Source organism: Phalacrocorax carbo, chromosome 1 (assembly GCF_963921805.1).
Source record: "Phalacrocorax carbo chromosome 1, bPhaCar2.1, whole genome shotgun sequence".
NCBI classification, from domain to species: domain Eukaryota; kingdom Metazoa; phylum Chordata; class Aves; order Suliformes; family Phalacrocoracidae; genus Phalacrocorax; species Phalacrocorax carbo.
The window spans coordinates 193,976,405-194,001,032 of record NC_087513.1 but is presented as its reverse complement, the minus strand read 5'-3'; the positions used below and the strand labels follow the sequence as shown (position 1 = coordinate 194,001,032).

The 24,628-nt window shown below is 49.9% G+C and overlaps 1 protein-coding gene and 2 non-coding genes across 3 annotated transcripts; 1 reads left to right on the top strand and 2 right to left on the bottom strand.

Moving 5' to 3' along the window:
- Positions 1–515: 515 nt before the first annotated feature.
- Positions 516–588, bottom strand: TRNAV-AAC (transfer RNA valine (anticodon AAC)). The gene has a single exon. It is a non-coding gene; the product is annotated as a tRNA-Val (tRNA).
- Positions 589–849: 261 nt separating this feature from the next.
- TRNAN-GUU (transfer RNA asparagine (anticodon GUU)) lies at positions 850–923 on the bottom strand. Its single transcript has one exon. It is a non-coding gene; the product is annotated as a tRNA-Asn (tRNA).
- Positions 924–8,088: 7,165 nt separating this feature from the next.
- Positions 8,089–16,920, top strand: ALOX5AP (arachidonate 5-lipoxygenase activating protein). The gene is made up of 5 exons (XM_009510681.2): positions 8,089–8,218; positions 12,728–12,827; positions 14,026–14,096; positions 15,074–15,155; positions 16,064–16,920. The coding sequence occupies exons 1-5, from the start codon at positions 8,149–8,151 to the stop codon at positions 16,224–16,226; spliced, it is 486 nt and encodes a 161-aa protein (XP_009508976.1). The 5' UTR covers positions 8,089–8,148; the 3' UTR covers positions 16,227–16,920.
- Positions 16,921–24,628: the final 7,708 nt, after the last annotated feature.

The following is a 24,628-nucleotide window of genomic DNA, read 5'->3' as shown; positions in this document are numbered from 1 at the left end:
GAGATTTTTAAATACTTTGTGCCACAGCACCACAGGCGTTACCATTCACTGGCATTACCTCCGGCCCAAACTTCAGCAGCTCTTGGGCTGACTAACCAAACATCTTCTACAGCGTCGTGCGTTCAGGGGCACGCGGTGACACCACTGTCATGCGGCGGTGGAATCATACTATTTTAAAAGTTTTTGTCCAGAATTTTCTGATGATGTTCAGACCACGTCAGCTTGAGACTCACTTCTCCTCCTTTAGGTCGTCCTTTCAAGTACACGAGGGAAAAGTCTGTTTGCAAAGGGGAATTTTGTAAGGGGGAACGCACCAAACGCTCAAAATAAAACATGCGGCCTTGCCCTTGTGCTTCCACCCCGGCCTCGCTGCAGCGCAGAACCCACACCGAGGAGACGGGGGGGCTTCTCCCGCTCGCAGGCTGCCCCCGATGCCGTGCGCGGGCGGGTTTTAAAGGAGGAATCGGAAAACCAGAACGTCAGCGGGTGTCACGGGAAGGACAGAAAAAACAAGGTGTTTCCGCCCGGTTTCGAACCGGGGACCTTTCGCGTGTTAGGCGAACGTGATAACCACTACACTACGGAAACCTCCGCTGCGGGGATGTGTTTCTGCAGCCCCTCTTGAGCGGGAACGGGGAGCGTGGCGGCGCGGACTCGCGCGGTTCCCCCACGGCCCGTGGCACTCACGGGGAAAGCTCCCCTCGGCGGAGGGCGTGGCCCCGGGGCTGAGGGCGGGTCGCGGGCATCTCCCCGCCGCGTAAAGGCGGCGGAGGCCGGATCCACCCGCCGCGAAACTGGCCCCGCAGGGTGTTAAAAAAATACGTCGGCGCCACAAAACGTACAGCCTCTCGTCCCTGGGTGGGCTCGAACCACCAACCTTTCGGTTAACAGCCGAACGCGCTAACCGATTGCGCCACAGAGACGCGCTGGAAGCCAGGCCCGCCCGGGCGCTCCTGATCGCCGCGGCGGCCGGGGGCGGCGGCGCCTCCCCGCGGGGAGCGGCGGGCTCTGCCCACGGACCCACGGCGGGGCCGCCGTCCCCCGCCCCGCCCCGCCCCGCGGAGCGGCCCCGCCGCGGGCTGAGGTGCCCCGCGGAGCGTCGCTTTGTGTTCCTGCCCCTTCTGCTGCAGCGGCCTGCGGTGGGGATGGTGCGTCGGGTTCCTGAACCCCCAGCTCTGGTGCCTGTTTGCCTTTTTAATCTGAAGAATATTCCTTCCCTTTGTTTCCCTGTTGTTTCTGTGGCCTCTCCCGTAGCAGCAAGGGAGAGGGAAACGGTAGACAAGCAGAAGAAAATAGAGTTTAAAGTTATGTCTGTTGGCAGGACAACTGTGGGTGGGAGCCTGACAGCTTCTTTCGGAGACAGACCAGTCGGCAGAAAGCTCTGTCAGAGTATGCCAAGGACAAGGAAGGCGAAAATGAGCATCGGCCCATCGCTTAATACACGACCAAAGTATCCAGTGTCTTTCCTTCCTGCCTATAGTTTCAATACTAAAAGGACTAGTTGTGACCAGAGATTTGAGGAACAGAAGACAAAATTCATCCCACGCTATTTAAAGGTCTGTGAGAATTATTTGCAAGAGGTAATGGAAAGTGGAAACAGTGACAGAAATGAGTCAGGGCAAAAGAAATATCTCAAAGGGGAGCAGAGGGGAAACTGCTGCCCAGGCAGCCTCACTTCAGCTCAAAAAAAAAAAAAAATCTATAAAATGAATTATTAAACAATCAATTTGCAGCCACCTAAAAGGTAATAAGGTGATAATGACAGCTACCGTGAGTCATGAAGACCAAATCATGCTAAAGTAGTGTAATTTGCCTTCAGGAATCCCAGGCTCCAGAGGCTGAGGGAGCAAGGAAGGCTTACCTTAGGCAGATGAGGATCAGGTCAGGGAATACTTAAGCGACCTGCAGGTACATAAGTCCTTGGGCCCTGATGGGATGTACCCAAAAGTGCTGAGGGAGCTGGCAGATGTCATTGCAAGGCCACTTTTGATCACCTTCGATTGATTATGGCAACTGGGAGAAGTCCCCAAGGACTAGAGAAAAGCACATGCCACCCCCATCTTCAAGACGGGCAAGAAGGAGGACCTAGGGAACTACAGGCCGGGCAGCTTCACCTCAGTCCCTGGGAAGGTGGTGGAGCAGCTAATGCTGGAGACCATCTCCACGCACATCAAGGACAAATAAATCATCAGGAGTAGTCAGCATGGCTTCGCCAAGGGGAAGTTATGCTTGACCAACTCGGTAAACTTCCATCATGAAGTGATTGGCCTGGTAGATGAGGGGAGAGCAATGGATATTGTCTACCTGGATTCCAGTAAGGCTTTTGACACTGTCTCCCATAAGATCCTCACGAAGAAGCTGTTTATGTAAAGGCTGGATGAACAGGCGGGTGGATTGAAAGCTGGCTGAATGGCCAGGACCAGAGGGTGGTGATCAGTGGCACAAAGTCTCATTTGAGGCCAGTAACTATTGGTGTACCTCAAGGGCCAATATTGGGTCCAGTCCTGTTCAACGTCTTCATGATCTGGATGATGGGGCAGAGTGTACCCTCAGCAAGTTTGCAGACAACACCAAACTCAGAGGGGTAGTTCATACGCCAGAGGGTTGTACTGCTGTCTAGAGAGACCTCAACAGGCTGGAGAAATGGGCTGATGGGAACCTCATGAAGTTATACAAGGGTAAGCGTAAAGTCCTGCACCTGGGGAGGAACAGCCCTATGCAGCAGCATATGCTGGGAGCTGCCTGGCTGGAAAGCGTCTTGGCTGAAATGGACCTGGGGGTCCTGATGAACACCATGATGAACATGACCCAGCAATGTGCCTTTGCAGCAAAGAAGGAGAATGGTATTCTGAGCTGCATTAAAAGAGTTGCCAGCAGGTCAAGGGAGGTGATCCTTCCCCTCTACTCAGCACTGATGAGTACTCATGACCTGGAGTACTGGACCAATTCTCAGGTCCCCAGCACAAGAGAGGCATGGACACGCTGGAGAGAGTCCAATGAAGGGTCACAAAGATGGTCAAGGGACTGGAGCATCTCTCCTATGAGGAAAGGCTGAGGGAGCTGGGACTGTTCAGCCTGGAGAAGAGAAGGCTCAAGGGGATCTCATCAATGTGTATAAATACCTGAAGGGAGGGTGCAAAGAAGATGGAGCCAGGCCCTCTTCAGTGGTGCTCAGTGACAGGACCAGGGGCAATGGGCACAAACTGAAACACAGAAGGTTCGCCCTGCACATCAGGAAACACTGTTTTACTGTGAGGGCGACCAAACATGGGCACCAGTTGCCCAGGGAGGTTGTGGAGTCTCCATCCTTGGATAAATTAGTTCAAAAGCTGTTTGGACAGTTCTAAGTGACTGGCTCTAGGAGGCCCTGCTTGAGCAGGAGGGTTGGCCAAGATGACCTCCAGAGGTGACTTCCAACCTCAGCCCTTCTGTGATTCTGTGAATTTCCTCCTGTGACAGGGTGGCTAATTGCTGCAGCTGTCCAGAGGCCACCATGGTGACACAACATGGTATCACGACATGGTATCAAAATGGCTGCTGAGAAGCTGCTTCTTGGGAGAAAGGGAGGGAGACACAACAGAGAGGAAGTCCCCACGAGGTGGCTCTGCCGCCCATGGGCACTGCTCAAACCCTACCAATAGTTTCCTGGGAAATCAGGGAGCTTTTCCAAAATGGTCTCAGATTGGGCTGTCCTAGGCTCTGCTCAATTCTCTGGTCTCCTGATGGCAGAGACAATACAAAATCTGTAGATCTGACCAGGTCGGAGGCGGGTTTCCAGCATCCCTGTGGAGGGGCTTGGATTCAAACTGGTCTTGCTGCATTGCAGCAGAGCTGCAGGCTCAACCCACTGAAACTGAAAGAAGATAAGGGGAAGGCGAGTCCCAGCATGCAAAATCAGTTATATGGGGCTCGCTAGAGAGGCAGGAGCACTGCAGAAATGGACCCGAGGGTGAAGCGCAGCCGCAGGGATGTCAGCAGTGAAGCGCTCGTACAAAAAGGCAAATGTAATTTGGGAGAGTGGTGGGTGAGACACAGGGTGAGGAGGAGGCTGCACGAGAGGCCCAGAGGGTCTATGGGCTGTGTCTTCAAGCGCTGTGTTTTGAGCTGAATCTGGACAAATGGAGTATGGAGACAGTCATGAAAAGGATGAAGACTATGAAGTGTGGAGAAGAAGGGGCTTTCGAAGTGGCACTCTGACTGCTCCCACAGTGTCATTCTCTTGGCCGCGCAAAATGAAGACAGCATTGCCCTTTTCTTCGTGTTACACTTCATGGTTCCAGCTCTGTTCATGCTCTTCTTTGGGGTTGTGTCAGGCTTTGGAAAAGATGTGATGCTGAACAGACTGACACGACAGCAGGTAGTCACACATGCATATCTATATGTACTATACATTTGGTGGTTATGTGGTGCTTTAAGTTTTCAAAGCACTCTGCTAATATTAACCAACCAGTCCAAGGGGCTTGTGTCCCACTGCATTTATGATAAAGCATGACGGCTGTGTGTCGCCTGACATTTGTATATAGGAACTTCACAGGAGCAGCTTTTATTTTATTAGGACACATACTTTCATTGGAGTGCTTGCAGCCGAGCACTGAGCAGAGTGCATGAGAGGAGAGAACAGATGAACATCCTAAAAGATATTTATAGATCTGTGTTCCCAGTCCTTCCCCCTTCCGTATGAAAGCAATTCTACGAAAGGATTATTTTGACTGGCTGTTCAAGATTTCCAGAGGAGGAGATTAATGTGTGGGAAGCCTCGCAGCACAACTGGTAAAGCTCGCTGGCTTTGCACATTTTCATGAGCTTCATGGCTCACTGTGTCAAGGTTATCTTCCTCAGACAGGAAGATGTGGATTTCCAATAGCAATGCAGCAAGCAGAAGGGCCAGGGTCTGACAGCAGCTGCTGAACCACAGAATTATCAGTGCCTGGAGAGCAACTGGGGTTGCAGCAGATGCAGGCATGTTTCCACCTGTTCTTTTCTATTCTTTTTTTTTTTTTGCCTGCTTGGGAAAATCCCCTATTTCAAATGGCCAGGTGGGATATGATGGAGGTGTTTTGCACCAGTCTTTCAACCCAGGCGGATAGTGTTTTCAGGTGGTGCCAATTTTGCCTGACCCAGACAGTGGTCCTGTGTGTATCTCACAAAAGGGGAGGCAAGAGCCGCCCAGATATTTGGGTCTCGGGGAGAGGGAACAGTTTAATATGTAGGTATGGAAGAAGCTGTTTGCAGAATCATTTTGACTCCACCTTAGCCCTCCCTTGCCAAGGTCATTCCCCAAATTGCAAAAAATATTTGCCAGAACCTCCTTCCATCCTGCAGCTGTTCCAGCACCAAGGGGTACAAAAAGATAATATTCCCTCCCCAAGGGGTTTCTGCTCTGTCCGACCATATTTACAACAGCATTGCTCTGACTTGGTAAAGGGACAGCAATTCTTCTTCAGTGTCTCTCATACCCTCTTGATGTCCTCTGCTCTTCCTTAAACAAAGCCCTCAGAGTGCCACTGCACTTTAAAAAAAACCACAAAAAACCAAAAAATCTGCAGTTCTTATTTTAAGGCAGCCATACCAAATAGATTCTTGATGCCAAAGCATTTTTTACTCCCAGCACACCCAGAAATCAGCTTAGCAATCCCTGGAGTTGATATCACGGTGGGTTTTTTTGCAGGGAGGAGGATGAAGCCCTGTTTTCCTCCATGCATATATGAAGGATGACTTTGAAGCAAGCCTCAGCAAGAGGAAGTAACAGGCTGGGTTTCCAGCAAAGTGCTGGTGCCACCGGTGGGTCCTGCAGTGCTGAGCGATGCCAGGGGTCAGGCGGGAATAGAAGGGGCAGAGCAGAAGAGCAAAGCGGGGATAAGGGTGTGGTGAGAGGTGCTGAGCAGCAGGAAAACAAAGAGGTGGAAAACAAAGAGCAAGATGAGGAGAAAGCAAAGGCATCAGCAGCCCAGCCCTCGCAACTTGGCCGGCACACGGGGGTATTTTTTTTTTTTTTTGGCATTACGGCAACTTCAGACCTTGGCAGCCTGATTCCTACCCCCTTTAATATGAGACTTCTGCCAGACTGAAGCCATCTTTGGGGAATCTTTGAAAGCAGGGAAGCATGTGCATTTTCATGGGAAGTTGGAGGAGATAGAGCAGGCTCATCTGCTTCTACTGCCCCTTGTAAAAGCAAGCCTCAAGCTGCCTTGTAGGTTTACACTGGTGTAAAACAGGCAGAAGAGAGAGAAGGATCAATGCCTGCTGTGGGAGGATGGCTGGGATTCGTCCTGCTGTGGATGCGCTGAGGACCTGTGCTGACTCCTTCTCACTCTCCCATCAGCAGCTCCCTCCTGCCTGCCTGTGTCCGTGCACACATCCTTTCTTCATGGTCATGGCACTGGTCTCTGCTTGGACAATATTCCTCTTTTGACTTAATTCCATAATGGCTTTTAGGTGATGGGTTTTTCTCTTCAGGAGATTAGTAGACGCTTAGCATTAAATACTATCCTTAAATACCAGCTATGATCCTGTGCTCAGTAGACCACAAAACATAAACTTTGATGCTTAAGTAAGAAAAGTCCGTTTTGTGGGGAGAAAGAACTTCAATCCTAATAAAAGCATTTCGCCTAATAAAAGGCCAGATCTCAATCTAGATACTACCTATGGCCTTGCTGCTCACACAGTTGTGTCTGTGTGGACTATAGGGAAAGTATCCTATAAAGACAGCCTTCTTATATTAATTTAACAGAAGGTCACAACTCACAGTGTTAATCCCCTACCTCTAAGCCAGCGTGGTTCTATATATTTGCTTGTACCAAAAGTACCTGTGATGAGATACATATCTAATCTGTGATTAGATATGGAAAGTTTTCCATATCTAATAGTACGGATTATAATAATTTGCATGATAGAGAGACTGGATAAAAACACTGTTGTAGGTAAATGTGTCCCCATTGAACAAGATGGATTTCACGGCGTTGCACCTTCCGGGAGGTCCTGCCAGGCTGTGTCCCATCCAGAGAGAGGTAACCAGTTATCCGGCCATGGTTTGGATGCTGGGCAGCACTTGGACGTTCTGGATAGCATGTGTTGGAGTACAGACAGACAGACAGATGGGGCAAAAGTTGTCCAGGGCTCAGTCCAGTGGAAATGTTACTGTTATTAATGTTAAATGCCTACTAAATGTAAGGATTTTTCACAAGGCTTTTCCCCATCAGAATATGGGCAAACGGGAGCGGAGTGGTTACGTTTGATGAGTGCGCTTTGGATGAGGTTGCTTTCCAGCGATCTGACAGAAGCTGCGGGACTTTCTGCAGCCATCAAACACCACGGCCTGTGCTTCCCTGCCATCTCTGTCACGGGGTTGAAGCTCAGGCATGAACACGCTGCAGTAATTACGTTCAGCTGTATTGAGCTCGGACTGCTGAAATTGGGGTACAATTGCAAAGTCTCAGTCTGTAAAATATTGAATGCTGGCAGCTGTCACTGTCTTGCAGGGAGTTATCTGTAGGGGGGAAGGATGCAGGATACATCGCTGGTAATGAAAGACATTTTTGTGCCCGCACGTGATGTTCACAGCATTTGCGTACTGCCCGTTCACATATGCCAGATGGATCAGGAGCTTTTACTTGTGACCTGGAGACATGGAGCCTCCTCACTGGTGAGGCTGACAGAGATGTGACCAGGAAGGGCAGGTGTCTGGGAGCAGCAGCATTATTGAGACTCACCAACATTATTTCTCCTCCCAGCTACCTGTGGAGTGGTCGGCACTTGCAGGCAATGATGTGATAGGCTGGCTGGTCTCCTCCAGCCTTTCCACTGTTCCACACAGCTAGACAAATGATCAGACATACTTTAGATATCAAGGTTGCTATTTTGCTACTGGGCAGGAAGGGCAATAGATATCTTTCCACATTGTATATCCTCTTAGATAACAGTCATATAATCTCTTGTTTCTCTGGACATCATCTGTATATTATGAGTGAGTGATTCTGTGGCTGTGTTGCTCTGACAGGCACCCGAGTGTAGGGTGCTGCCACTGTCCTGTGAAGCCATAGGAAGTGTTTCATGATTCAAGATAAGAAAAACCTTCACTTCCTCCTTCTGTGCTTGCAGGGCTGAGCTGCTACTGAGGCTGCACCACCACCCTGACAGCCCTCTTGCAAGATGGACCAGGAAACCCTGGGAAGCATTGTCCTGCTCGCCATCGTCACCTTGATAAGTGTTGTCCAGAACGGTAAGACAAAGATAAGCATTTATTTAAAGGCTAAAAGGGAACTGAGAAGAGTTCAGGGTGATGTATGCAGATCCAATCTTTGGATAGATAATCTCTGATTATAAGCATGTGTATGCTTAGGCGTGACTTTGCCTTTAGAAATGATCTTCTAAGCATATAATTTTGCATGCCATCATTGCAGTGTCTTGGCAGTCGCATGGTCCTACTCTGTGATATTCTAGAGTGAGTTTGTTATACCTATGTCAGCCAATGAAAGGACTAATATGCTGGGGTATCCTGTGACAATATGCATTTCAATTTGATGACTGAGACCTCCTTTCCTGGTTAAAGTCCCTAATGTGGGTAGCTAGGGCTGCTCTCCAGCTGGAGGCCTGCCGCCATGGGCAGGGCCCAGGGCCATGGGGGGCTGCGATGGGTCGGACCTTTGCATGGAGCTGGGTGAAGGGGGCAAAACTCCACCAACTCATCAGAGGAGTCTGGGGTTTTTGTGGGCAAGCTGGTCTTCTGCTTTCCAGCATCTCCAGGTCCTACATTCCAACTAATCTTAATTAACTGCAGTGCCAAGAATACTGCGCATTTCCTGCAATGGAGAAGTTTCCCTTTTAGCTCTTATTTAGACCTCTATAACCCCTACTATTCTTCAGAATTTTTAAAATAAAGCAACAAGTTTCTCTTTTGTGAAAATCTGGTTTAAACTTGATCATCATCTCTTACAAATAATCATTTTAGCAAGAAATTCTGCCCAGAATACAGAGAAGGGAGTGACTTTTGCCACAGCTGCACTGAGTTCACCCAGGTTCAAGGAGACTTGGCAGTGGGATGGCAGAGCTGATGCAAATGCTAGAAATCTTCTGTGAAGGTTTCTTGGTGCAAATGAGAGACTCCCACTGAGGACAGACCCCACATTTGGTCTTAGGAAATGGGCTATTCTTGGGCTTCTGCAGAGAAGGGAAGTGGTGGGAGTGTCAGCATAAGCCTGGCTGCCGGAGGGTGAAAAAAAAGAGATGCAGACTGGTTTAGTTTCAACATAGGCACTAGAGGCCACATCATTTAACCCAATGCTTTTTTTCTGGTAAATGCACAGTGTGTGATGTCACCAGAACACGGCACATTGAGATCAGAGCATGTACTGCAATTAAAAAAATCTGTCACATGTACATTTCTTGCTATTTAACCAGATGACTTTATGTACAGGCATTTGCCTTGCAGCCTGACATGCACTTTTACATCATGGAAATCAGTTTCTGAGATTACTGACCCAAATGCTGCAAGCGGGCAGTGTGGTGCCTGGCAGAGGACTTAGCATGCCAAGCATGAATGGCACACAGCCCTAGCCCATGATTTTAGACTTTGTGTCATCCGGTTTTCTCCTCCCAAGCTTTCTTTCTAGAAGGACCCAACAGATAAGCAGTCCTGCAAGAAATGCAGTACTTAAGGCAGTGGAAATGCTTGTCGAGGGATTTCAGTTGTACTGAATTCTTGCTATGACCCTGGTTCAGCAAAGCACTTGGGCATCTGCTTGACTGTCTTTAAGTATGTAAGTCAACACCGTGTCAGTTCAGGTCTTTATGCTTTGCTGTACCTGGTGCAGGACTAGAAAACAGTTTGGGTGAATGTTGTTATTCCTGAAGCTGGAGGTGGGCTGTGGTGCTGCCCCAGTCTGAGATCCATTTACTGCCCTCCACGTCCTACAGAATGACTTGTGTGACTGGATGCTGCTGAGTCATACACGTAGTTTTAGGTTTTGTTCTTACATCAGGGAGATGTTGCAATTTAGCACCTTTCAGGGGAAATCGGTGGTCATAGCTGAGCAGATCAGGACAGAGGAAACAAAGTGAAGTCAACGGAAAGAAGGAGCAACCTGCATGTTTGCCAGCACTTGTTAGGTTGGCAGGAATTTATGAAAAACCAGGCTTGGATTGAACTCTTTTACATTAACTTGACCAGATTGGGACTGCAGTGGTGCAGGCACAGGGCAGCCTGTGCAGCTCTGGAGGGCATCATCTCCTGGTACAGCTGAGCTGAATTAAACTGCTCAGCTCCAACCCTGCTCCACTCACTCTTCTCATGCCAGTTTGTGAAATCACCCACTTGCCTTGAGGTTCAGAGTAAAGAGCAGGAAATATAACCATGGTGCTGCAAGCTGCTTTACGCTGTAGTCTCCCATTTCCTCAATGGGAAGTGAAGGAGAGTTAACAGAAGCCCAGTGTTGCTGAGACGTGAGCACAGACCCATGATGAGGTCCACCCCTGGATATGATCTGTCAGCTGTGCTCCCGGCCCATTGCAGAGCTTCAGCCCAGCTGCGCCTCAGGGAGCTGGGACCCACCTGCTGGGTTGCCTTCTGGGGAGATTTTGGGAGCCTGCAGGGCATGTGAGGTTGACAGGGCTAAGGAGTGACAGGCCCAGGGAGCCACTTTCAGGGTGAAAGGCTCACTTGAAGCAGGAGGCTCTTCCTCTCCAGAGGTATGATGGTGAGATGCTGGGTTCCCTTCTGATTCACTGCGCTCACCTCAGGGGTCCATGTGGTCCTTTCTTTGGTGAAGACGTGGACATCTTGTGTGCAGTGGCTGTCTAAGCTCTTTCTTGAGTCAATGGAGAAAGATCAGTTCTTCAGTGGGGTGGTTCCTCTCATGCCAGTAGCTCTCTGAGGGATGGATTGACCTTGGAGGTGCCTTTCCTCTTTTCTGTCTGTCACTCACTGTTTCAAGAATGAAAGCATGCATCTCCCCATCACTTCTCAGTGTCTCTGAAGTGAGGTGAGGCAAAGCCTGCTCCTCAACCATGGATGAGGAGCGGGTGTGCATGATAACGCTACCTCTGTCCTTTGCCCTAATGTCCAGTCCATTGAACAAGGAGCCATACACCGTGTCAGAGACAGTGGGATCTTCCAGGAGAGATGCCTGGACCTCCACAGCCACATCCTTCCCAGGAGACCCAGCACCCCCATGTCTCCCCAGCCGTGATCTCAGAGACTGTGCACCAGGAGTGTCACCACTGGCACCTCCAAGTTCTTTTCCTCAGTGGCCACCATCACATTGGACATGTCTGGGTCCAGCTTGACAGCTCTCAGCATTGTGGAGCCTCTTTGCAGCAGCACACTGGCATTTGGGAAGTGGCAACACTGGTGGCAGCGGAGAGGGAGAATACGTAACTCACTCTTGGCTTTCTCTGAAGCTGGGGCATGTTCTAGTGATTTCACATACATGCTGAAAGGAAGGGGGGAGGTATGCTGCATATCCCACTGAGCCCATGGTAGTCCCAGACCTGCAGGAAGTGTTTTCCCATCACAGTAGCTTTGCCCTGTACAAAAAATTGCTGTCCAACCTAGTCCTCGTCAGCTAGATCCTCTTAGACCCCATAGGCAGGTTAACAACCCCATGCCAAAGGCTGGCGTGGTATGCAGATGGAGATGCCAGGAGCTCTTGGTGGCTGTGCTGTCTGCTCTGGGTCCCCCAGGACCAGCTGCTCCAGGAGCAGGCCAGTGCACTGCGCTGGTGGCAGTGGGGAGGTCTGCAGCCTGGCTCAGAGTGGGGAAGCTGGCTGCTTAAAACACTATGGGATTTTCTGGAGAAAGGCTGTATGTACCCAGGGAATCACTCAATACTGGAAGGCAAAAAACTCAGTAGCTTTTTGTGAAGGCAGTGGAAGTACAAAGGAACTACTTAGAGCATCAGTGAGGGGAAAAGAGAGGTAACTCTTCAGATTCCAGGGATGAAATCCTGCAGCTTTTCAAGTTACACTTCTATTGTTATAATAATGTATTTTCCAATGGGTTATCGTATAGATATATCCTTGGCTAATATTCTAAACCAAAGACTGATTTAGGTACACTGAGATGGAATGCACAATAATACAAAGATTGCAGCTTGTGGCCTGTCAGGGCTCTGCCTGGTGTATTTAGACACGTGATTGATAGTCTCTGGTTCAGTGTCACGAGGTAAAATATGTTTCTCAAGTGTATGATACATTATCTTGCAGTGTTGCATTTTTGCGGCAGCTAACACCCTGACACACCGCTGTTGCTTAAAAGAAGGATGCACCTGAGATAGACCCGTAGACATCGGCCACCAGGACCAGGTTTTCAATGGGCCTTTCTGCAGAATGAACCAGCCCTGCAGGACAGCAAGAATTTGTTTTGGCAGCTCTGTCTAGAAAGCTTTTTTCCCACTGAGTCTGGGCTGTACTTCTGCAGCAGACAGAGGTGAGGGCTGCCAAAAGTGCAGTGCTGGGATGAAGCATGGCTCAGAGTTGAAAGCCTGCTGCCAGTCACATACAAACACATGGGGATGTCTGAGGTCATATTGCACTGTATCCTTGCACAGAGGGTTCAGTTATACCATGGTGACAGAGCGAGCACCCTGGCCACATCCTGCACCTCCACACACCCGGTTCCTGTCCTGCCGTCCAGCCGGGATGCTCGTGAGAACAGAGCTGAGCCCACAAAGCCCAGCTCCTGCAATATCTCCAAATTACATCTCAGATTGAAAATTTTGTGGTTTTTTAACAGCTTTTTTTGCTAGCAAAGTGGAGCATGAAAGCAAACACTGCAACGGCAAGGGGTTCCAGCGGCCCGGATCTTCTGCCTTTGACCGTGTCTACACTGCCAAGTGAGTAGGCAAGCCCTGAGAAGCTGGTGGGGGCAGAGTGGGGTTCAACTCTCTCTTCATTAGGTTTAATCCAAACCTTTTTGGGGTCCAAACCTTGCTCTGCAGTCCCATTGCTGTGTGCGTTGCTCCAGCATTTAGACCCGCAGTTCTCCAGTATGTTTTCTGGTGAACCCAGCTACTTTCTGGACACCAGGTACTGTATTTGTATTGGACTTGAAGCCCTTAAGTCTGTTAGGTCCATTCATTTGGGAACCTGTTCACCCAGCAGTAGCTAATGCTGGAAGTGTGATACAAGCACAGCTGGTGTCCTGAGGTCACAGCAGTTCAAAAGGAAAGAGGCAGCAGAGAGGTGATGACTTGCCGAGGAGCAGGTCGGTGACAGAGCTTGTACAAACCCCTTGGTCCCCAGGCAGCTGCCTGGCACACAGTTCTCTGCATCTCCACCACATTGGTACCACTTGCCTTTGACATCCCTTCAGGGAGAGCAGAAGGAAAACTAATTCCAACCCAGAAGAGAAAAGAACATAAAATATTTTTTTATTACCTGTGAAGTACTGATGGTGTGCTTGAAACTGGATGGATGTCCAAGTGCTGCCCTTCACAGGTGTGCAACTTCTGCCGAGGGCAGTGTTTCCTGCTCAGAAAGCACTCCCAGCTGAAAGAGGCAGCTGGAAGTCGTTCCTGTTCCCCTGCAAAGACACATGTTAACTCTGTGAGAGACTCCTGTTTGTGGTGCGATTCTCCTTTTGTTGGTCTTGTGCAGCTTTCAATGCCACTGACTTGATTAATATAACTTAATTACAAGGATTTTCCAAGCCAATAAAGCACACAGCATCTATTATATATGCGCCATGTTCAAACGGGTTAGAGGAGGAAAGCAGCTTTCACAGGTGCCAGGCATGTGTGCGGGGTGGTTTGTTTTCCTCATCAGGCAGGACAAAAGCATCCATTATCCAGGTGAGGACACAGGGAAGCAGACCTGCGGGCGAGGCAGCCGCGGTGTTCGCGCGCGGTCACGCCGGCCAGCCCCTGGCAGCTGCCTGCTGCAGGCAGGTTGGGGGCCTCCGTCCACTCTGGGGTAAAAGCCCACCTGCAGCTGCTTTAGCAGAGCCCAGATTCATCCTTTGCTCATGAAACATGTTGATTTTACTTCTCTTTTCCCTGTGTTCTGACTTCTCTCTGACAAATTCCTTTTTAGCCAGAACTGCGGACATGCGTACCCTACGTTTCTGGCCATGCTTTGGTGCGCTGGCCTTCTCTGCAGCCAAGGTAACACATAGGGTTTTTTTCCTTTCTTCAACCTTGTACCACTTTCAGCAAGGGATGGTGAGCGTTTCGGAGGTTATGGTTCCAGGAGCCAAATTCTCCTGCAGCAGGGGGGCCAGTATCACCTGGCTGTCCTGCCGCTACCCATGGTGTTTAATTAGCAGCACACTCCCTGGTATGGTTTATGCCAGCAGATGTGTTCCCAGACATGATTCTGGACAGTCCGGGTCAGGGATGTTTCCATAAAAGCATTATGGATAAGATCCCTCTTTTTTGGGTGGAAGGTTTAGTACTAGGGTGCTGGATGTCACGTTATTCATCCCCAGGACTGGAACTGGGATCATTTAATTGAACTTCCAGAGCTGCCAGCCCTTCTCAGCACTGAGGGCAGCCCAGGAATATTTACCTGTGTTTCTAAATACGATCCCCTTTAATGCAGTTTGAGTTTTGCTAGAGTTAAGATGAGTATTTTTCTGGGGTCCATGGCTATTTCTTCTGGAAGAGAGGAGTTTCCTGACCAGGAGAAGAAGGGCTGTTGCCTGCAGGTGTGGGGAAAGCTAGAATTAGGGGGAAAAGGGGAAAAGCCTGTGTTTATGTGCTCAGAAATGAGTACTGGACCATAGAATAGTCCTCCCCTGCTCCTAGAGAAGTACATCTATTGTCTGCCTTTTATTTCTGGTGAAGGCAGTGCCTGAGCCAGCACCCTCCTTCCCGAACCCAGCATGACACGCGCTGGGTTTCTGCAGTGGGCACATCTGTGGGCTGGATTACACCCACAAAGTCTTCAGAAGACCTGGTGCGAGGGAAGGCAAGTGCTCTGTTTCCCCATGCAAAGGTCTCTGTCATGCTTCCAGTGACTGTCCCATAGCCGAAGGCTGCAGGTTCCCCTTTCCTGGTCCAGCCCAGGCAGCAGATAGGGATAGTACGTACAGAGAGACCTGTGTTGGTGTCTGTAATGTGTTGTCTTACTCTTTACCCAGCTCCTGCTGCCTTTGCTGGCCTGATGTACTTGTTTGTGAGGCAGAAGTACTTTGTGGGCTACCTTGGGGAAAGGACTCAGAGGTAAGGACTTGCAGAGCCTCTTCACAAAATTGGTCGTGGCAGGTGCAGTGGCACCAGGCGTCAGCGGAGCTGCAGGAACAGAGTGGCTGCTTCAGGAGCTCCTGCTCACAGCCTTTGCAAACACACCTGTTTGTGTGTGTTTGTGCCACTCTTTGCACAGGATCTTCCTTTTATGTTGATAAAACTTGTTAGCACGCTGTCCTGCATGACACCCTTGTCTCTAAATTGGAGAGACATGGATTTGACGGAGGGACCATTCGGTGGATAAGGGATTGGCTGGATGGACTCACTCAAAGAGTGCAGTCAATGGCTCAATGTCCAAGTGGAGACCAGTGACAAGCAGTGTTCCCCAGGGGTTGGTATTGGGACCGGCACCGTTTCACATCTTTGTTGGTGTCATGGACAGTGGTGAGGCACTGGAACAGGTTGCCAAGAGAAGTTATAGGGGCCCCACCCCTGGAAGTGTTCAAGGTTAGGTTGGATGGTGCTTTGAGTAATCTGGTCTAGTGGAAGATGTCCCTGTCCATGGCAGGGGGAGTTGGAACTAGATGATCTTTAAGGTCCCTTCCAACCCAAACCATTCTATGATTCTATGTGGAACAGGATTGTCCCACAGCCTTTGATGGCTGAGAAGACATACGGATCCCTCTGAAGAGCTACTTTTGTAAGTAGCAGCCTATATTGAGTGCAGGAGGCCAAATCCAGACCCAAACAGATCCTGAAAATGGCATTTAAGACCTCACAGCTGGCCAGAGCAGCAATGTGAGGCAGAGCAGAAATTTGCCCCCACCCATCTCAGCCCCCAAGGTGTTTCAGCTGGTGTCAACAGCAGAATCCAAAGTCTGAGGGCTTCTTGCTTGAGGTGATGTTTGTTAATGAATTGCTTTTCCCCCCCTCTGTCTCCTCAGCACTCCTGGTTACTTGTTTGGAAAGCGCATCATTTTATTCCTGTTCCTCATGTCCGTGGCTGGAATACTCAACTACTATCTCGTCTTCTTTTTCGGAAGTGACTTTGAAATGTACATAAAAACGATAACCAGTGCGATCTCTCCGTTGCTGCTCATCCCATAGCTCCCTGCAGCACCGAGGGGGTCAGCGTTCTTAATACATTGATACCTAGAAGCAGCCATAATTCAACTGTTTAAGATATGAACCCTTAACCCTTTTAGACTGCTGCAAATCTCATGCTTGATAGGCTTTGTAGTTTGATTTAACCTTGCTTTGTCCTTCAGGAAAGATTTGTCATGAGCACTTGGCACGCCCAAGGAATGGTAATGACTTCTAGTAAGTTTTTTTCCATAAGTGCAGTTTGCAAGCTGATTGCATGACTGGAAGGGACACTGTATGCTTCGTTCATACCTGCATTGTACTTAGCTGTTGTCCCAAAACCCAGGAGCCTCTCAACATTGTTCCTGGCTGATGGCTCCCATGGTTATTGCACAGGCACAGCCTTTTGCCAGCATGCTGCACGCCCCTGCCCATGCAAAAGCATGGACCAGCCACTTCACCCACCCTTTCCCTCCCACTTGTTGATGACCGAACTCACGCTGCTGCAGGAGGTGGCAAATTGGCCCCTGTCTGATCTGTCTTGATAAATATTCATGTGTGTAACGCTCCCGACACTCATCTCATTTACACTTCAGCCTTTTTGTTCTCCCAGAGCTGTGGAAAGGGGTCTTGTGTAACTGAGAAGCTGGTGTATTGATGGTGGGGTTGGTTTTGTTTTGCTTGGCTTTGTTTAATAAAACAGTCTAAAAGGATGAAATTTGTTTGCTTCCACCTTCTTTGCCTGTTGTGTGATCCCCGTGGTCCATGGCTTGGCAGCTGGCTGGTAAGTGGAGCAGGGGCAACAGCACCAGGCTCTTTGTGCAAGCTGTTAATCACCCTGGGCACGGCCTTGCAAGGACGTGAGTTTAACAACCCCTTCTCTGTTAGCAAGTTCAATTTTCTGTCTCCATCACTAACAATGTGTCCCTACCAGACCATACCGAGGAGCAGTTTGATTAGAGAAGCAGACCAAGGTAGGCAAACAGGCTGGCACAATCTTTTTTAAATATTGCAACCATATGAGAGCTTAAGCTCTTAAGCCTGTCTGATTACCACATACAGGATGGATAAAGCTGTATTTTATGACTCCTTTGGGAGGGACAGAGACTCCTCGCTATGTGAGAAGAGGGTTTGCAGAGCTGTTTGCAAAAGCAGGCACAGAAAGCCGCCTGCCTTTGTATCACACCAGGGCTGGCGGGTTTTGTTGCTGCCTGATGGGGCAGAAGCACTTGTGCATGGCCGCTCCCCTCGACACCTGACCATTCACACGGCCAAAATAACACTTCCCCCTTTTTTTCTTATCTTCTACAGGAATGTTAGATGTGAAGGATTATTAATAAACATATTTATTGCATTATTATTACCTAATAAATATTCTTACTGGTTAGAATAGGTAATCCAAAAAATATAATCTAACCTCCTAACCTATAGCTACTGAGACACTTTATTCCCAGACACAGCACTTATGTTCCTTTCCTCCCCTCCTCAAACCACCATAACACACTCCAAACCCTGCTTCACACCATGCTTCTCTGCTGCCCTCTCCGTAGCTCATTGGCAGCCACCTGTCCCTGGTGGTGACCCCCCACCCTTCTGCCCTGCGGTGTCAGCCCACCAAGGGATGGCAGCACCTCAGGAGGAGAGGGGTAACCCCTGTGGCCTGGAGTTACGGAGCTGTTCTGCATTGCTGGTATCAGCACAGACTCATGCTGCCACCACCGTTACTTGGTTAGAGAAGGAGGTGCTTCACCAGCACCACAGTCCCTGCTCTCCAGCCAGTCTGGTCTCCCTGAGGTCTGAGACTTGTTTATGGAGACCATAACTTGTGGGAGGTGGCTCTCCCAACCCTATGTGTCCACTTTGCAGGTCTCCCCAGCTGGATGATTCTCCCCGGTGCCTTTTTGTCCTCTATGGCAAGAAGCACCTCACTTGACCTCCTTCTGATGTCTCCTGCTAGCATGAGAAGAGGCACTCCAGCAGCCAACTATAAAGGGCAGAAGCTTCAACTGTCTATTTTGGGTCATAATCTATGCCAGCACTCTCAGGCCTCTCTGTGGACTCAATGGTTGGTTTCCACATAGCTGTATTAACACAGGAAAGATCAGGTCCTCTTTCAAGGGAAATAAAGCCCATCTTTTGCTGTAACCATTTGTTTTGCAAGAATATCTCCTACTTACCTCCTCAGAGCCTTTCTGATAACAAAATAGATGAAAATGTAGGCAAAATATATTTTCCATCTATCTAGAAATGAAAATGGTGATAGTATCAGACAAACAGGTGGTGCATAAGTCAATCACTATGTAAATTCTCTGTGAATGTCACGCTGTGTTTTCCATGTTACAGACAAGCCTTGTGGTTGCATTTGCCTTCCTACTCTTCCTGCAAAAGGAAGGCAACGTCAGTACTATCTGGGCTTTCCCCACTGTGTTAGAAAACTCCAGTTCTTGTTTTCAGCAGTAAACCCACCCTGTTCTGGGTGGTACCATTGCCAGCATTTTGCACGCCAACTACTCAGGAAGCCACAAACATAGGCTCATTGCAGGGGGCGGGGTGGACTAGATGACCTTTAAAGGACCCTTCCAACCCAAACCCATCTGTGATTCTATGATTCTATAGATCCACATGCAAAAATACATACGCTACTGTAAAGGATATACAGACGCATACTGGGGTCACATACACATGCACTCACTAGGACCTCCTGAGCTGCATTGGATGTGGGGACATGACTGGTGGCAGAAGTGGCAGCCCCCTCTGATAGCTCCTGTTCAAGGCTGGCTTGAGGGCTCCTGGAGCCAGCACCCAGATTTGGTGCAGCACACAGCACAGCAGCTCATGGCCTGGAGCCAGGACAAACAGCTATCACTTTCCCATCCGGCTGATTGCGCTGATGCTGCGAACAGTCCCGTTTGCCGTGTTGCCACGCTGTGGGCTTTGCTCTACCAGCGGTGCCCTGGCTCCTTGCGCCGTGTGGATGTTCGTGCATCAAAATCCCAGGTACACAAATAAACATATTGTCTGTGTGTGTATACACATAGACACAGGGTGTTTACTTGCTACATCTGTGTGTGTGCATATATATAGTAGGTGCTGAGTCATGTGAATGCAAGAGGCTTTTCAGGGAAGAGAGGGAAGCGGGTTGCTCAGGCACCAGCCCTCTTACAGCTTGCAGCTCGTGTACATCAGAGACTGCGGCGTCTGCTGGAAGCTGGGTTATCGCAGGATGCTTTTGATCTGCTGACAAAGGCGTGGAGTACACGCAGTATTCCTGCCACAGTAACTGCATCTGCTTCTGCACAGCACTACAACCCTCTAGTGGAAACTCAGCCCTGTCGGCACACCAGTCCCCCCGGCCGTGGGACAAGTCTTTGAGGCTTGAAGCCTGACGGTGATGCAACAGCATTCACATGCCTGAACAGATGCATTGTTGCTTCTGAATGTTATTCTATATTATTCTGGCATGTGGGTGCCCCGGTCCTGAAGCAGGACCCCCATCTTACCCATCACAAAGCGAGCAGTCCTGCTTAGCACAGGGTCCGAGCAAGCAGGTAACATCCAAGTGGGATAAGAAATCTGTGTGCACCACCACCAAGGGTTTCCTGCAGTATTTCCCAGATTCCCAGTTTCCCAGAGCTTGCAAAATCAGCCTGTGCAGTATCAGTTTGGTCTGAGTCACGTCTATGCCAAGTCAAGTTTTCAGATGAGTCTCTGAGGATTGGGAGAGCGGTTCTGCTGGCATGGAGTAAAGATTGGCCCTCAGCAGCTTCTTCAGCTCTCACCTGCTCTGATATTACTTTCTTCTAGCTAGAGTAGCTTCTAGCAGCTGCTAGAGAGCACAGAAACCTTCCAAAAGCCCTGCCAGGGTGGGATGCTGCAAAGTATTGAGTATTGGCCCAAGTCAATTCTGTGCCTTTTGCAGACTACAGTGGGAGCAGGATTAGGCCATGTGGGAATGATTGGAAATAGTCCACTCTCAATAAATGAAAAGGCAGTACAGAATGAGAATAGTAGTAAAATCATTCCCTGGGTGGTTTAAAATGGGTCTCATGTCCCATCAGAGTGAGCAGGGTGAGCATTCCCATGGAAAAGCCCCTCGGTGAGCTGCAGAGCCCAGCAGCACCTGCCCAGTGTCCTTGCAGAGGGCTTGAGAGGGGGAAGAACCTTGGAGGCTGTGACGCCCCTTTGAGGCACCCGGGGGACACGTACAAGCTTCACTGTCCCTTTGGGTAGTGAAGACTGATGTCCCCAGCACTGTCAGGGAGGATGCAGGACACCTCAGCTGTGGCTTCTCTCAAGGTGGTTCAGTGCCTCAAGGGATTAGGATGGGGAAGCATCCTCAGCACCACTAACTGGCTGCAGCAGAGAAAGAGCTGATTTTAGCAGCACTGCCGTGAATGCCAGGCAAACACGTCCCGTGGAGAGGAGCAGCTCGAGCCGGTGCCCAAACTCTGCCCCTTGGTGTACCTGCCCCAGAAGAGGGAGGCTGTGGGCAGGAAGGCATCAGCACTGCTGCATCCATCCTGCCTGTCGGAGCATCTCACTGCTCCCAGACAGCGCACAGAGACATGAAAGTGAGATTCCTGCCCCAAAGGACAAACATCCTCCATAGCAAGCTGTTTTTCCCCTTTTGAGGGGAAATAAATAACTTTTCAATTTCAGTTGCAAGGATCTTCATACTGTGAGATGATTTTATCAGACAGATGAGCTCCTGGGGCTTTGTGCTGGCTGCCTACTGAGCTGCTTGGATGCCTTCCACTGGGCACTTCCCACTCGTCCCCAGGGGAAGGGGACCAGGCACCAACGGGCCAGCCGTCATGTGGGACTTGGAGAGCGAACAGGGTGTGGTTTTCACTTAAAAATATAAAAGCATGATGACATTGCTGTGGGGTTAAACTCACAGTTGCAGCAGTGCCACTTCTGCCGTGTGGGAACTGGCAGGGACTGCTTGTACTCTGTGACCTTTCACAAGGCCAGGGGATGCTTTGGGAGGCTTAGGAGAGGGGCTGCCGCCTGCTGTGCTGCTATTTGCCACCACTCATACAAACATACAGTTGATTTATTGTTCCTGTGTTTTCCCAAGAGAGTGCCACTGCTGCCTTCATCCCCAGACAATGTTTTCTGTGCTTTTGGCACAGCACTTCAGAGGGGGACAGTCTGACACAGCAAGAGCCCCCTCAGTGCTCTGGGATTAAGCAGAGCAGCACGATGTCTCCTGGCCAGCTGCTTCATGCTTTTTGTTTGTGCTGCAGCAAAGGAATTTCTTTTCAAAAGGCAGTACTAGCCTGCCCACTGCCCTCAGTGGGGATGGGTGGGGACACTGCGTGTCTCTGCCAGCAGCTGTGGGGCCGCAGTCCTGACAGCTGCTGCATCCCTGCACTCTCTCACCTTGGTGGGGACCATGTAGCCTTGCTAGTGGACACATTTACTTCCTTCTCTCAGACTAGACAGCTTCGTCCATAAACCAAAGCAGGCAGTCATTTATCAGAGTTTAAGTTACAGCTCAGTCCTGAGCTATGTTTAACAATACTGTGGTTTCTTGGAGCGCATCTCACTGCACTTGCCTTCAGCAGAGGCAGTGCTGAAGAATAAAAAATAATAGTTTTCATGGCATAACCCCACTGCTCAGTCCTGCTCTGACCTCATTCCCCAAACCCGATGTGCCCGCTCTCCCTTCAGTGCCAGCCCCACTCATTCACCCCTCTCCATGTTTGTTGTCCCCTCCACATCCCTCCATCTGGTCAATATGCCTGTTGGGGAGCTGCCTGGTGAGCCAGTGCAGGGAGTTGATTTGGCTGAAAACCACCTTTTTTTCCCCTTTATTGGCTTGGTTTTAACCCATCTCAGCTCCCTGATCCCCATTGCCACAGGTGGGGACCCCAACAGAAATACTTGTGGAGCTCATGGGGTGTAACCTCTGTGTGGTGTAAATGCTGTGCTGATGTGTTAGTCTTGAGGAACTCCTACATGGGTGAGGTTTCCTTCCCATAATTCACACCAAGTTATCACATAGTCACCCAGAGTCCGATCCCCACCGCCTTCTCTCACATTGTGCTGGCTGTAGTATTGACGCAGCATCCCATGCAGCACAGAAAACATGACTGTACCTGGGTTCTGCTGAGCTTGCAACCTCTGCTGCAGACCTCTGACAGCACAGACCCTGCCCATGACATACTAGTGACACAGCTCACAAATGGAAAATAGCAACAGGAAACTCTATCCAGTCATGTTATGGGGACCAAAAACCCTGACAGTCATTGTCCCACCCACCCACCCACGCCGACAGTGGCTTCTGGGCCACTGTATTTCAGAAAAGCACTTTCATTTCCCAAACAGGGGCTTAAGTTCATAATTCTTTTTTTTTTTTTTGTCTGAAGTAGGAGAATGTAACCCTTCTGACAGGGCTTCACTGGCAGCAGCACAGTCTCAGCTCATACTTAAAGAGGTTGCTAATAAAACATCAGCTCCAGCTTCCTGGCAGTGGTCAGCTGTAATTTTCCTATCCACACACAAGCCACGCTGCCTTAGAAACAGTTTTTTATGAAAAGGAAGAAATGAAAAGCAGAAAGGTAGATAAACAGTGATACACCCCTACCCTTTCACAGCCCCATCTCTCCAGTGAGGTGCCCTGGGCCAGCAGGCTGTTCGCTCCCATGAGGTGCCAGCAAGTCACCATCCCGCTGGAGCCACTGCTTCCCTGCGGGACTCCATTCACCTCCCTGAGCCCAGCATTTCTCGGATGCTGCAAGCCCAGAGCTCAAGGCTTACCATATTTGCACCTCAGCAGTACCTAGCTCCAGTATTTCACCGTAAAACATGTCTGCAGGCTGCTCCAGTGTCCAAGGTGTTGAGTGTCCTGCTTCACCTCTTGCTCTGCAGTAGGCTGCTCCGGCGGGCTGGATCACCCCTTGTCTCCCTTCCCTCTGCAACTCCAGACCCCCTGCAATACGTTCTGGTTTTCCCCCCCGCACTGTGTGGTCTGAGGAGCTGCCAGCCAGCCAGCAGAGTGTTCAACATCCTAATTTGAAACAGTGGGACCCCACCAGGGACGTGTTCCCAGCACTCATCAGGCTCAGGGAGTGACGTGCTGGGTGTTTGCTCACTGTGGGACGTGGATACACTCATCCATGCAGCCGTGGGCAGTCCAGACCTGCTGACAGCTGTGTGACACGCAGGGCTGCCCCAGATTAACCTTTCACACCACCGAGTGGGTGTGAGGGGATCTGGGCAGGTCTCCTACATGCTGCCACCATGCAAATAATGAGTAGTGAGTGAAGGTCAAGGCGTGAGGTTGCACATCACGTGGAAAGGCTGCAGCTTCACACACCACTGAGCGCATTTGATATCTTGGAGGCACTGGAAGGAGGCAGTTCATAATTCCCTGTGCTTTCCCCAAACCTTGCTTTCCCAGTCACGGTCCTGGTGTGTCATCTCCACCTTTGCTTCAGCTACAGCACTCCGCCCCCTCAAATGGCAGAAGACCACCCATTTCTGTGGGTTACAGTGGCCTGCAGAAAAAGTCTGAGAGGCCAGAGCTGCTGCAAGATTAACTGCAGGGTGAGAAGCGAAGGGTGCAGCCCCTGCCTGTGGCTGAGAGTTGTGTTCAGCTCATGTAGCTAAGGTTGCACTTGGATGATGCCTGGGTAGTTATGGTGTTGGACTTGAGATCAGTAGTGTCATCCTGTGCAGGTTCAAATGCTGCTTTTAAATGCAGCCAGAAATCACAGGAGGCTTGGGGAGTATCACTGTTTGCGCCCTGTGCTTACATCTGTTCAGGGGGATCTGCTCTCAGCCACCATCAAAGGATCATGTTGACAAGAATTTTTGGTTTGACTCAGTACAGCTGATCTTAAGTTTTGATGAATTTCTGCTCCCAGCTAATTTTGCAAAGCGCACCATAGCTCTCCACCAAGGCAAGGGGAACAGAGCGGTGATGCATGCTGCAAATCAATTAAGAGACACCCTGCCAAATCTGTTCCTTTGTCAAATGATTCAGCAAATGACTATGGGATGGTACAAGTGGGTTTTATTAGTATAGCATGAAAAATTCAGCACTGTAAATGAAAGAAAGATTAGTCCACAGGCGCTCAAGGCCATAGCTGAGCAGGGCTTGTTCTCTCCCTTCACCAGCAAATGACACAGAAACCTCAAGCCTGAATGGCACCAACCTGCTCCAGGGCTTGCAGTGGAGAAGTAGTCTCCTCCTAACATTTCCCAGGGGAGGAGACCTGACTGCTGGCCCAGGGCATGGTGTGGTCCTTGTGCAGGAGCTCTGCACAGCCACAGACCCAGAGCAGTAACACTGAGGCAGGTTTGAACAGTCTCCTTGTGACTTGGGTGAGGAGACAGGTCCTGGGAACTGTGGTGACACCAAGCAGTGCCCCACCAAGTGAGCATCCCATTGGCATCCCCAATCCACCTGGGGAAGC

Excerpts from the sequence above, each read along its gene's own strand:
- ALOX5AP (XM_009510681.2), top strand. The coding sequence starts at position 8,149 with ATGGACCAGGAAACCCTGGGAAGCATTGTCCTGCTCGCCATCGTCACC. Across the intron at positions 8,219-12,727 it reads GATAAGTGTTGTCCAGAACG|CTTTTTTTGCTAGCAAAGTG; the intron begins GTAAGACAAAGA and ends GTTTTTTAACAG. Across the intron at positions 15,156-16,063 it reads CTTGGGGAAAGGACTCAGAG|CACTCCTGGTTACTTGTTTG; the intron begins GTAAGGACTTGC and ends CTGTCTCCTCAG.